This window comes from Carassius gibelio, chromosome A18 (genome assembly GCF_023724105.1).
Source record: "Carassius gibelio isolate Cgi1373 ecotype wild population from Czech Republic chromosome A18, carGib1.2-hapl.c, whole genome shotgun sequence".
Classification (NCBI taxonomy): domain Eukaryota; kingdom Metazoa; phylum Chordata; class Actinopteri; order Cypriniformes; family Cyprinidae; genus Carassius; species Carassius gibelio.
The window spans coordinates 13,259,685-13,274,110 of record NC_068388.1 but is presented as its reverse complement, the minus strand read 5'-3'; the positions used below and the strand labels follow the sequence as shown (position 1 = coordinate 13,274,110).

Below are 14,426 nucleotides of genomic sequence, written 5' to 3'. Positions count from 1 at the left end.
ATTTCTAGAACCCTGCTGGGTAGTTTATTGTAATGCTTGTACATGTTGTTAAAGATATTGAATCTCAGGATTGTTTTATTTATTTATTTCAATTGTGATTTTTTATTAAAAAATTTTTAGGGAGTACCTTAAGTCTTAGTTTCGTAATATAATATAGTATAAATGGAATCAAATGAAATCAGCATTTGCAGTCACTGCAGCCAGATATTTATAAATTTGTAGAGAGACAAGACACTAGACTCAAGAATGATTCAAGAATGTGTGTGTGTATATATATATATATATATATATTAGTGCTGTCAGTCGATTAAAAAAAATTAACTAATTAATCGCACAATTTTTTAAAATTAATCGCGATTAATCGCGATTAATCGCAATTAAAAGACTGAAACTTTTTGGATATGTAAATGTAAAATGTAAATAATTAATGTAAACTCAAGACAAAGAAACTATTTAAATTCAAAATATGATTGTTTATTGGAATATTTGTTTAACTTGTAACACAGATTTTCTCATGTAAACAACATACCTGCAATAAACCATCAATATCCTCCAAATTAACTGTTGGCTTGAAAGCCATATTTATTACAGAAATAAAAACACAGGCATGTAAGTACCATTTGAATTTCAAAACAATCAATGCCAATAAAAGACAAAAACGATTTCCATGTTGAATTCTAAGTGGACTGCAAAAAAATTCCAAAGTATAGTCATTGCCAGTGCTTTAAGTGGGCCGGTACGCACTGGTACTGAGTACCGCCACTTCCAACTATAGCTCTTGAGCGTACCGCCACCTCTCCGTGCGCCCAGAACGTGCTTGTAGCGTACCGGTACGCTCATTTGGACATCTGTTTTAATAGAGGTTTTAATCTTTTACCTGCACTGCCGATTTTCAGAGCGCCCTTCACAATGCAAGCTTCCTAATTCATCCCACCCAGAGCAGAAACTACATTACCCATTCACCCTTAAGTTATACAAGTGAATAGCGCATGTGTCGCTTTTCCCACTGTTAAGTGTCAACAACTCAACGTGGCCGGAGAAGGTGTGAAACTCGTTGTGAGTTATACTAAAGCAAAATCTTGAGTATTTATTGTCTGATAAACATTAAAAACTGTCTGCGGAGGTTGAGTCGTCCTGCAGCCCCCGCTGGCTGCTCATTGGCTGCAGCATCTTTTTTATAAGTTCTAAAACAATACCGTAGACGGCAAGGCACAAATTTAGATATTCATTTATCTAATTAATCTATAGCCTATGCACAAAGACAATATGATCTTTTTGTCCCCTTTTTGTTTTAAAGCTTGATGAAGAGAGAGAGCGCAAGTTGCTGCAGCTGAGGAGGACAGTGATGCACGCGCACAGGAGTGATTGACAGTTCGCGGCACTGTGTACAAAAAATACTCCGCTACACAATTATTTCGTTTATTTTCGTTTAAGCTTATTAACGTTAGCGTTACAGAAAGGTCTGATTTACGCACTGTTACAGTCATTGTTTTTTTTGTTTTTTAAACAATGACATTTGAGTTCATGATTTTAATGTTGCTGTTTCTTGTGGCAGACTGAATGAACAGTAATGTTTCTTGTGGCAGACTGAAGAGTAATCCGGCAGAGTTTTATACTGAAACTTTCCGTCTAAAAGTCCTTCCTTGGTCTTATCCATATTTCTTTGCACGTTGAACACACATAGGCCACAACTGGAAATAAAAAAACTGCAACCGCGTTAATTGCGTTATTTTTTTTTAACGCGTTAAATATTTCAAATTAATCGAATGCGTTAACGCGCTAATTTTGACAGCACTAATATATATACACACACCAATTGTTGCAATAACACATAATACAGCATCACAAAAAAAGACACCCTTTTCCATCAGTTGCTGCCTGGAGAGAAAGACTGCAAGCTTCAACTCCTGAGAGAGATGAGAGAGAGAGAGAGAGGGAGCGAGAATTAAATAACAAACATTTGCTTTGACATGTTAAACATGTTATATATTCTGTAATATATATTTCTGATTTTACACTTATGCACTGATGGAATTGAAGAGAGAGAACCAAACTCTAAACTTCCTTTTGTATAAAAGCAAAACCCACCAACTGAATGTTCACCATTCGTTCCTCAATTGTTCACTTTCTATGAAGCCTGTATTTATAATACATTATAAGGGGTTTCTTAATGCATTATAATTAATGCATAAAGCATAATAAAATACCTTAATAATATGATGTGTCATTTCATAAATAATAATAACAATTATAATGCATTATAATACTTACACATTTGTGGTTATATATCTATTAAGAAGAGTATGATTACGTATCTTTCTATCTATCTATCTATCTATCTATCTATCTATCTATCTATCTATCTATCTATCTATCTATCTATCTATCTATCTATCTATCTATCTATCTATCTATCTATCTATCTATCCTTAAAGCGACAGTGCACAGTACTGTATCTTAGTATCATTCTATTTCTAGAGTACAATATTTCTAGAGATTTCTATAAGTACAATACATTTTTCTGTCCTAAACCTTTATGCAAATATGCTCCAAATAAGGTAAGATTCAATGCATTACTAACAAAACATTCAAAACAATAATTTGGCAGATTTGTTTAAATAGAAGTTTTATTAGAAATAAACTAAGTGTCCAAAAAATTTAAATACCACAGGCTCATTGAAAGTTGGATTTGTTTCATGTGGGCTATCCTTCGATAATCATGACGTCATTATTATGGGTTGGTAAAGTCTATTGCATGATATGTATTCTCAGAAGACACAAAATTTACATTGCATAACGGATTCAAAACATTTATCTCCAAATAAACATCACAATGATTTATTTAGCAAACAAGCACACATTCTAAAAGGAACTAAAAGTTGTACAACAGGAGTCTCAAGAGTTAAATCTAATAAAATGATTAAATAAAAGTAAAACAATACAACATAAAAGCAATGTTATCCATACTACTGTCAATCACATGAATCCTCCTCCCTGATATCGGTTTATTATTAATAATAGCCCTTGGTGTTGTATTCTGATGCCATTGGAAGTCCTCTCTACAGACACAGGGATCAATGTTCAGTGTGTGGCACTTGAACTTGAAAAGAGAGGAAATGGAGAAGTGAAATGCATCATGATGGTCATCATCCAGCAGCTTAATACGCAGGAGCATTGCGGATTGCACAGCAGAGGACCATGGTGAAGATCATCTCAAAAACCTAGACACACAGCAGAGCGAATTTACACACACACACACACACACATTTTTAAGGGACATTTTTGTGATTCCTAGCACAAGTCTGTAAAGCCCCTTTCACACTGCACGTCGGACCCGCAATATTCCCGTAACATTGCTGGGTCGCCTTCTGTGTGAAAGCAACCACGTCCCGGAATTGATTACCGAATTGAACCCGGGTCGGGGACCTAGTAACATTGGGGGGGTTCCACCCGGGACGAGCGCTCTGTGAACAAAAGCCAGATCTAATTCCGTATCGAAGTGATGACGCGCGTTATCACGCGACTCTTTTACCGGCTGTTTTGAAGGAAGATCAACGTTCGCGACGAAAACATATGTGCAAACTGTAATGAAGCAGAGATCAGTTAGTTACTCACTTTCCGCGCTGACGCTGAGATCATTTGCTTGCTTCAGTGAAAGTATAACGTGCCTAACGTTGTCGACTCGTACATTACACGTCACACGCTGATGTCACGTGTCGTTACGGGATCTTCAAGGGTTGTGTGTGAAAGCACGCACATGTACCGGGTCATCACTGGCAGTGTGAAAGTGCCAAATCTAGCGACCAGGGACCAATTGCAGGAACACTTTACCCCTGTAATTGCCGGAATGGCAGTGTGAAAGGGGCTTAATTGTGCATGTGTGTGTTCATTCTCACCATAATGACAGCAATCACTAGGGCGGCCAATCCAATGACATGGAGCTTCTCAGTGAACAGGTCCCTTAGCTTCATGTGACAACTCTGAAGTGAACAACAAATCCACAATCAAACACACTGTCAGGAATCAAATATATCACATTTGCTGTTGTCGTAGTTTGTTTGTTTTTAGATCAATACTCAAACATTTGATTTCTATTTGATTTCAGTAAAATTTTCAAAATGTATTTAGGTTTAAATTGCTTAGAATCAGCTTAAATCTGTTAATTGTGAAAACTATTAAACAAGTAAAAAAAAAAAAATTAACTACAGTAAATAGTGGTTATGTGTAAAAACATACTGAAGATACCTGAGAGATGAGTGGGTCAACTGGGACGGTCTTTTCGGGACACAGAGAGGACTGGACAGCTTTGAAAAGTTGATTATCATCCCCTTTACCACAGCACTCCAGCTAGATATTGAGAGAGTGCAAAAAAACAGGGATTATTAACTCTCCAAAACAGAGAATTTTGATGAAAGAATTGATTTCGGCAACTCACCGTGTCATGGAAGACCGCCAGGACTTTGGATGCTGCCTGTCTGGATGTCGTTTCCACAGGATCCACAGCTTTCATGTATGCAGCATCATAGAAGTTAATGAGCTCAGTGGAGATCTGGACAGATAGAAAGTCTTAAAATACAGATTTTATGAGTGTATATGTACAGTATGTGTAGCCTTACCGTGTCCCTGTTAATAAAGCCCCAAATTCCTGCTGCCACCTCACAGGCGAAGAGGATCACTAAACATGTGAAGAACTACAGAAGAAAAGATATAAACTGTGTGATAAAAAAAAAAAACAATCCTGAAATACTGAGAATGGTTCAGGACATTCCAGATAGAAATTATCTTTAGTGAATTTTCTTTTTTGCATTTACATTTACATCATGACTACTCCTGTGAAAAAAGTGTGCTTAATAGTTTGGAATGTGCAGATGTATTACACATTAAATCTTTAAAGTACATTTTTTTAAAGCTGTACATGCAGATTAAATTACATTAATAAAATAAAACGCCACGTAGGTGTGTTTAAGGAAAGTGCACTTTCAAAGTTAATGTACTTTTCATGTAAAAATTGATTGCAATTAACATGTGGCTGAGTGCCCAAAAACATTACATTTAAATCCCATTAAAATTCTTTTAAAGTAAATTATTTCTGGAATACATAAAAATATGCTAAAAAAGTGTACTTCTTTTCACATGGGTACTGTCATCTAGTAATAAAATCTGATTAAATCATTGAACAATGAATGCATAAATCAATGGTTTTTAATCTTTATGGATGAATGCTAACTCCTGAGAAAATAATACATGCCAGTTTGTAAATAATGCATACCATTATAGTCAATAACTGCATCATCATCAAAAGCTACTGGCTAAAGTAAAACTACGCCTATAATTTGGAACCACAAGTAAAGTGTAATTTAGTTCTTGTAAAGATCTTTTGAAGATGAATTGTAAATCTCTTAAAGGCATGCAGCATGAATAGTATGAGTTGAGTAAAAACCCACCGTTCCTAAGAGACACTGAGATTCCTGAATAGCTCCATAACAACCCAGGAACCCCACAAACATCATAATAGCCCCGATTGCTACGAGAACATACACACCTAAAAGAGCAACAGAAACATTGTATGTATGAGCTTAACATCACATCTGAGATTCATATTAATTGCACATGTTCATGCAGATACTATAACACTCATTCCTCAGTTTTTTATGAACAGCTGTTGAGATAAGTAACTGCAGTTAATGCAATATGTTGCCACTAGATGGCATGTGTGGATAAACTATTTAAATAGAAAAACTCTAATGTGGATTTTCCTGTTTGATTTAACATATCAGTCGCTTAAGAGAGAGAGAGTACCTCAGGCTTTAGGTAAAAGAGCACTTCCCCATCCAAACTATAAACAGGCATGGGAAGTCGAATCTAAACAGGAACCCGCTACATAACGGAGCCAGATTTGCTCTATATGGCTGTTCTGCACTTCATTCACCCACAACACCATAGCAGCAACTTAGCAACCGCAAACCATATAGCAATGCACTGCATTGTTTTCAGACACTTAACTGTATGTTAACTGCTATTTAATGAATATTTTTATAGTTTAAATGTATATCCCAGTACTTAAAGGGATAATTCACCCAAATATAAAATTCTGTCATCATTTACTGATCCTCCACTTGTTCCAAACCTATTATCTTTCTTCTGCTGAACAAAGAAGGTATCTTGAAGAATATTGGTTGATGGTAGCCACTGACTTCAACAGTATATTTTTCTCCATACTATAGAAGTCAGTGGTTGCCGTCAACTGTTTGGTTACCAACATTTTTCAAAATACCTCATTTTTGGGTGCACTATCCCTTTAAGTCCATCATTTCACATTATTTCTATGTACTGACAAGCATTTATGGTAAACTAAAATACACGCCAGTTTCATATTTAAACATTTTTTGTCATTTGTAATCATTTTAAATATATTAACTTTAAAAGTGTATTGCATTCAATGCAATTAAGCGCACTTCTTTTTTAGCATGGGTTGTTTTTAGATGACGGTTTACTTGACTTGATGACAACTATGGGGTTAAATAAGACAAAAAAAGTTGTGTATATGATGTATATACTTATATCCTCATATCCTATGATGATGTATTCTCTTTCAGATGTACGTCTCGTTGGACAAAATACACAGCTATCCCTGCAGCACAAGCTCCGCTCTCTGTTTAAAACTTATATTTAGGAATCTGTAAGTATTCTCCAGCCAGACTCCTCTCTAAGCTATAATGATTTGCTGGAGCGGCCAGGCTTGAACATATTTTTAGGGTTGTCTAACCAGCACTTAAGCGAGCCCAAGAACTGCTCATTTTAATTTGTGGTGTAATGGGTACATGAGCAGGGCTTTTTCAATTACACAGATGTTCAGTAGCAGTGGGACGGGAATGCTTCATCTCTTTCTTCTTTCCCCTGGTGGGCCAGACCATCAACCCTAACTTCTTTAATCAGAAAAGGTTGTTGCTGCTATAAAAAGAAACAGGCGGAGCTCTAGTTCCTCCATGTACTTATACTGAGTGGAGAGAGACAACCCAATGCTTTCTACAAAATTAATGGGCACTAACTCTACACAATCGCCCACAACATGCGGACCTTGTGCCACTGAACTCTTTGCATTCATCTGCTGTGGTAAAGTGTGTAAACGTGAGTCTATGCACATGGGTGGAGTATGAACACACCCTGTGGTAACTTTTAGTCTTTCCCTGGTTCTTTTAAAACACCCTGTGGGAGTGTGTGTAGAATCACTAACTTCATGTGAACGCAGCAGAATGCAGTGTTGTTAAAGAAAATACAAGAACGACAACATGACTACATCTGTCTACATGGCAAACAGGATCAAAGCTCTTATGCAATGAAATTGTGCTGCTGCCATCGTAGTTGTTTAAATATACTTGAATAAACACACACACACACACACACACATAGGGTTTCCATGGTTTGTACAAAACTGTATATTCTATCCCATTACCCTAACCCTTCTGCTAATCCTATCCCTTACACAAAACTTTCAGAAATTATTAGATTTTCAGAAAACCTCATTCTCTATAATGTATAAGTTGTTTTCCTCATGAGGACCAAAGAACGTCCCCACAAGGCGAAATGTTATTGGTATTGTGGGGACATTTGGTACCTATAACATAGGTAATACCAGGCACACACACACCCACACACACACACACACACACACAGTTATTTAGAGTACAGCTTAGACCCAGTTTCCTATTTCCATCTTTTGAGGAGACATGCTCCTCTATTTTAAGAGTAATTGTTTCTCAAAGTTCACAGTGCTAAGGCTTCTAGATCATGCTGCATATTAACAAACTATTATAACAGCTAAAACATCTGGGTGAGGACAATGTCTTGTCCATTCATTTTGTTTGGTGTTTAAATTATTAGGAAGGAAGGAAGGAAGAAAGAAAGAAAGTTCAAAACGAAAATCACCACCACCACTAATACTACTAATTATTATTATTATAGTAGTATTATTAATGATAATAAAAATAACTAAATGTGTGAATTAATTCAATTAAATGTAAATATGAAATAATAATAGTTTTAATATTATTATTTGTGCATAAATGTCACTATTTATACATTACAATCGGCATAAAGGTCTCATGTAATTGACTGCATTACCTGTTCAAGTACTATTATGTTTACTTAATTTATGAATTGTTTATGCATGCTGCTTGTCCTTTGGTTATTGTTTATCTCTTTTGACCTTTTTTATTATTTTTGTTAAGCAGAACTAGAAATAAATAACAATTGAAAATAATAATGAATAATAATGAATAAGATAACAATTCAAATATTTCACAATAACAATTTAAAATATTCTTGTCATTACATAACATTATACAGGATTACATACAGTATGACAAAGCAAAGTGTTAAATAAAACCCAACTTACATTTACATTACATTCATTCTTTAGCAGACGCTTTTGTCCAACGCGACTTAGAAATGAAGACAGTGGAAGCAATCAAAAACAACAAAAAGAGCAATGCAATATAAGTGCTATAACAAGTCTCAGTTAGGTTAACACAGTACACGTAGCATGGGCTTTTAAATAATATTATAAATAAAAAGAAAACAGATAGAATAAAAAAAGAATAGAGCAAGCTAGTGTTAGAGGTCTTCACACACACACACACACACACACACACACACACAAACAAAATTGCATAATAAATGAAAAGAAAATAGAATAGAATACAAAAAGATTAGAAAGCTAGATTAAATATAATATAATTAGAATAGTGAGTGTTAAAGTTAGAGGGTCAAATAAAGATTGAAGAGATGAGTTTTAAGCCGATTCTTGAAGATGGCTAAGGACTCAGCTGCTCGGATTGAGTTGGGGAGGTCATTCCACCAGGAGGGAACATTTAATTTAAAAGTCTATAAAAGTGACTTTGTGCTTCTTTGGGATGGCACAATCAAGCGACGTTCACTTGCAGAATGCAAGCTTCTAGAAGGCACATAAGTCTGAAGTAACACATTTAGGTAAATGTGTGCAGAGCCAGTGGTGGTTTTGTAGGCAAACATCAATGCCTTGAATTTTATGCGAGCAGCTATTGGAAGCCAGTGCAAATTGATAAACAGAGGTGTGACGTGTATTCTTTTTGGCTCATTGAAAATTAATCTTGCTGCCGCGTTCTGAATTAATTGTAAAGGTTTGATAGAATTGGCTGGAAGACCTGCCAAGAGAGCATTGCAATAGTCCAGCCTGGACAGAACAAGAGCTTGATCTTCTTGATGTTGAATAAAGCAAATCTGCAGGATCGGACCGTTTTAGCAATGTGGTCTGAGAAAGTCAGCTGATCATCAATCATAACTCCAAGGCTTCTAGCTGTTTTTGAAGGAGTTATGGTTGATGTGCCTAACTTGATGGTGAAATTGTGATGAAACGATGGGTTTGCTGGAATCACAAGAATTTATGTCTTGGCAAGGTTGAGTTGAAGGTGATGGTCCATCATCAAGGAAGAAATGTCTGTTAGACAAGCAGAGATGCGAGTAGCTACCGTCGGATCATCAGGATGGAATGAGAGGTAGAGTTGAGTGTCATCAGTATAGCAGTGGTATGAAAAGCCATGTTACTGAATGACAGAACCTAATGATGCCATGTAGACAGAGAAGAGATGTGGACCAAGAACCGAGCCCTGAGGCACCCCAGTAGTTAGATGTTGTGACTACACCTCGCCTCTCCAAGATACTTTGAAGGACTGATAGGTAAGACTCAAACCACTGAAGTGTGGTTCCTGAGATGCCTTTTGCCAGTAGGGTTGATAGATCAAGCAGGATAAGTACTGAAGATTTGGATTCCGCTCTTGCCAGTCTTAGAGCTTCAACAACTGAGAGCAAGGCCATCTCAGTTGAATGTCCACTTCTGAAGCCAGATTGGTTGCTGTCAAGGAGATTGTTGTGTGTGAGAAATGTAGAGACTTGGTTTAACACAGCTCGTTCAAGTGTTTTTGCAATGAAAGGAATAAGGGAAACTGGTCTGTAGTTCTTTAAAAGAGATGGGTTGGGGGTGGGTTTCTTAAGTAGTGGAGTTATACGAGCCTGTCTAAATGATGAGGGAAAAACACCAGTGTGGAGGGAAGTGTTGATGATGTGAGAGTGAGTGCAGGTACAACTGCAGGAGAAATGGCTTGAAGGAGATGAGATGGAATAGGATCAAGCAGGCAAGTAGTAGAGTGATTAGAAAGGATGAGTTTGGAGACTTCTGCCTCAGAGAGTGAAGAGAAGGATGTAAATGAGTGTATGTTTGCTGGTGATATGAGCTTGACTGATTGTGGTGTGGAAAATTGTGCACTGATGTGTTTAATTTTATTAATGAAAAACGTGGCAAAGTTGTCAGCTATTAGAGATGAAGCAGGAGGGAGAGGAGAAGGACAAAGAAGTAAGGAAAAGGTTTTAAAAAGCATGTGAGAGTTAGACAAATTGTTAATTTTGTTATGGTAGTATGTCATTTCAGTAGTGGAGACATTAGTGGAGAAGGAAGATAGGAGTGACTGATAAACAATAAGGTCAGTAGTATTTTTGGATTTGCGCCACACCCTTTCAGCAGCTCTAAGCTTAGAATGGTGTTCGCGTAGAGCATCAGATAACCAAGGGGCAGAAGGGGTGTTACGGGCTGGCCTGGAAGATAAGGGGCAAACATGTCTAAACAGGATGTAAGAGTGGGGCAGAAAGTATCAGTAGCACTGTTAGCATCAAAAGAAGCTAACAGTTTAGGGGAAGGAAGTGAAGATGAAACCATTGCAGATAGCTGGGAGGGTGAAAGTGTGTGTAGGTTACGTCGAAAGATGACAGGTGGAGGGGTAAGTGATGTGTCAGGGACCATGTCGAGGCTAAGAGTGAGGAGGAAGTGATCCGTGTGCAGTGGTGATCCAAGCATAACTAGGGGAGTACCATCCTCAGGAAAGTTTGAGAGCAGCACATCTAATTCATCCAAAAAGTTACCCAGTGGTCCTTTAATGGATTAAATTTCCAATCATTAGAGATGAGCAGACCAGTACCTCCACCTCTTCCAGTCAAACGGGGGGAGTGGGAAAATGAGAAATTATTGGAGAGTGCTGCAGATGTAGCAGTGTCCTCTGGTTTGATCCAGGTCTCTGTTAGGGCCATAAGATGAAGCTTTGAATGACTAATAATAGAAGTAATAATATCGGCTTTGTTTACAGCAGACTGGCAATTCCAGAGACCAATAGAAAAAGAATCAAAACAATACTTATATTCCCTGCCGGTGTCCCTGCCCGGTGGAGTCGCACGGTAGAGTCAATGGTCTTTACACTCTTCGGTCTTCACACGAGGAGGGCTTAACTGTAGGGCTGTCGCGACCCCTGCCGTGGTATACTAATCTTTTTTATACCCGACAAAACGGAAATTGAATTCAGCTGAACGCACTTTACTGTTTAGCACAACAAAGGTCTAAGCAAGTGCACAACACTGACAACATATGCGATCGAGTACGAGACCAAACGCAGCACGTCAACTTGATGATGAATAACTTCCTACTCTGAAATATTACAATGCACAGTCCAAATGGAATGTTTAGTTTCTAAATTATACTTTAAGAGGATATAATTAATAACATCTGGAATAAGTGGGTGGCTAGTTTAAATAACCAGGTTGGATAAATGGAATTAGAAAGTAGATAACATTTTAAATCTGAACCTATTTGAAGGATAAAGCAGCTGTTGGTTCCACTCTAAAAACTGATGATTGTTTTTATAATTTAACTTAATATTAATCTTTGCACTTAACATATTACTAACTTTGTGATCAATGGTTTAGCATTTTGCCACCTTTAGTTTGAGCGGCAATCACTTACTGATATGAAAGGTTCCTGGTGCTTGATTCCCTTCAAGCTGGAGCATTAGGAGGTTGCTGGTTTGACTGTCATGACGAAGCCATAGAGCTACACCCAAAATCACACCGCCAGCCAGCTAAAAATAAGAGAAGATGAAAAAAAAAAACTCAATATTTACATACGCTTTTCAGCAAAGATTCACCATTTAAATACTTTTTTACTGAATACAGCAGCAATTTAAAATACTTTAACAGATGTTATCGCCCAGAAATGTTTGTTACGATTCTATTTCCTGAGGTCATTCCAGAGGTAATTTCTTCCTGCATTTGGGGAAGAAATCTTTGACAGGTTTAGTGTTATTCATGCACAAAAAAGGGTGGAGGTCTTTTCAGTTCTGAGAGTCAGGCCTCTGTGATACATTTTTTTTTTTGTAATTAGCGGAGAAGGAAGTGGCAGATTCAGTCACAGAATTATGGAAGTCAGGCCGATATATTTTTGTGTTGCTGTAAAGTACAATGACAGGAAACAATACGTTTCTCAAGAGGGTTTGGGGTTGTCGCTGTGGATATGATATAACATCATTCTCATCCAAGTTAAAGGTCTTGAATGAAAACACAAATTTAAATTTGTATGCTCTTTTTTTAAAATGAATCTAATAAATGACATGACTTTTTATTTTTAGGATTCCAAATTGTTGTAAACATTATTTATCTTCAGTAATAAATGTTATTCCATAATGTTTGTCTTGCTGCTAAATGCTAATTAGGCCTTATTCAAAACTCATGATTAGTTTGACCCTGTGATGTCATTGTTTGAACATCATGTGATGTTTTTGTCAAAATAGGCTCTGCAGACTGCAATCATCTAATAAATTAATTGCAGAGGAATGACTGTTTGAGTCATTGATATGTATATTTATTTATTTATTATTATATATATTTTTTAACTAACTTCAACATGTGATTGTGATTTGCATGTGATTCTCTTTCTCTCTGTTCTTTTATGGTGTATTTATGTTATGGTGTCCCTACAGCCCATGGACATAATTATATGAGTGTAAAAATACAGCAAAGCCACAGCTAACCCTCACTCTACAGGAGGCTCTCTGGAGCCTGAGACACACATTTTCTTCTAGTCTAGGAATACATTCAGGAGAAAAACTCTGAAACCATTCAGCTGACTGTCTGACGCAAAATAAACCTAATGTATGCTTCACAAAATATTTTGCACAGAACCCTCCTCAGAATGATCTATGACATGACATGCATTAATTCCAGTTCTGTGTACTAAATGCCCTTGAAGAACATTAAACAGTGTGAAAAATAAAAATCTTTGAAAAGACAGCTGAGAAAAAATCTGGGGAAAATTTAAACACCTAATCACTTCAGATGGGATGATTGTTTACAGAGTCAATAAAGCCACAAGAACTTCTTTCACAATGAGACTTATTGTTTTTGGATTTAAAGTATTAAATCAGGTCCTTGGGATTCATTAAACTCAGGAAAATTTGTTTGTTCATAAATAGTATTTATATTGTAGTAATAATATAGTAATTTAAATAAGAAATGTCAGCATAAAGACAGTGTTATAATATATAATACTACAAAATAACTATAACTTTTTAATGTCAAACAAAGCATTGCTTCAGAAAATTTAAATTACAGTACAAGAAACAAGTGAAGAGTGCCGTCTGAAATGTTCATCTAAAAATGAACATTTTTACCAGGCTGCTATATTTATGTTTATTTCTTTCACTTTAATGGGTTAGAAAATGGCCATTAAAGTACTGAACCTAGTACTGAAGCCTGATTAAAAAAAATATTTTAGAAGAAAATTTCATAGGACACTTCAGAGGCTTTTGCATCTGAACTCTTCAAGTAGTAATAGTAGTACAAGAAACAAGAATTTAAATAATATTGGTAAACAAACTAACAAACTCACCCAGAAAATGAAGTTTAAGAAGAAGAGCATATATTTGATGCACTGAGAGCAGCCGGTAACAGCCATAGCTTGATATCGTCGATGTTTCTCTGGAGGAAGATGACTGAACCTAAGTTTCACAGACGGATATGAGTCGATATTCAGATTGACGGGATCTCTGAGAGACTAGTCTACCCACGACCTCGTGTGTTTATATAAACGCACTGAGCCAGGAAAAAAAAAAACACGAGAGGTGTCCGTTTTCTGTGCCAAGCTCTGCCCCACACTTACATATAAAAACCATCGACTGTATAGATAAAAAAAAAAAAAACCTTGTTAAATTTTATTAAACTGCAATGCATGACGAATCTAAATTCACATCAGTCCGTGCAAAGATCGACAATAATTTATGTTAGCCCATTATTTATATTATAGCTAGTCTTTATATTTTATTTGGTAATTAATATAATTTTGTCTGTTGTATATTATAGTTTATAAATATATTTGCCCTGAAAGAAACCGTTTTTGACGTTGTGAATTTAAAAAGTAACGTCCTTTACAACAATTAGGCTGAAATGTTTCTAAGAATGTGTTGATCAATAATTACATGTTTGCATGAAAATGAACTTGTCTTAAAAATGTTTGTCTCAGAATACAATTTACAGAAATAGAGAAAAAGAAATAGTACGATAGATACAAATAACTA

General features: G+C 36.3%; 1 protein-coding gene across 1 annotated transcript; it reads right to left on the bottom strand.

Annotated features, from left to right (window-relative positions):
- Window positions 1-2,609: 2,609 nt before the first annotated feature.
- cd81b (CD81 molecule b) lies at window positions 2,610-13,944 on the bottom strand. The gene is made up of 8 exons (XM_052531761.1): window positions 13,742-13,944; window positions 11,822-11,936; window positions 5,445-5,542; window positions 4,617-4,691; window positions 4,436-4,549; window positions 4,246-4,347; window positions 3,897-3,980; window positions 2,610-3,221 (listed from the first exon to the last, which is right to left on the bottom strand). Exons 1-8 carry the CDS (start codon window positions 13,805-13,807, stop codon window positions 3,159-3,161), a joined length of 717 nt encoding a protein of 238 aa, XP_052387721.1. The 5' UTR covers window positions 13,808-13,944; the 3' UTR covers window positions 2,610-3,158.
- Window positions 13,945-14,426: the final 482 nt, after the last annotated feature.

What these genes read in the sequence shown, in the direction of transcription:
- cd81b (XM_052531761.1), bottom strand. Translation starts at nt 13,807, where the DNA reads ATGGCTGTTACCGGCTGCTCTCAGTGCATCAAATATATGCTCTTCTTC. An exon ending in TGGCGGTCTTCCATGACACG is followed by an intron (nt 4,348 to 4,435) that starts GTGAGTTGCCGA and finishes CTCAATATCTAG; the next exon opens with CTGGAGTGCTGTGGTAAAGG. An exon ending in TAGTGATTGCTGTCATTATG is followed by an intron (nt 3,222 to 3,896) that starts GTGAGAATGAAC and finishes CTGTGTGTCTAG; the next exon opens with GTTTTTGAGATGATCTTCAC.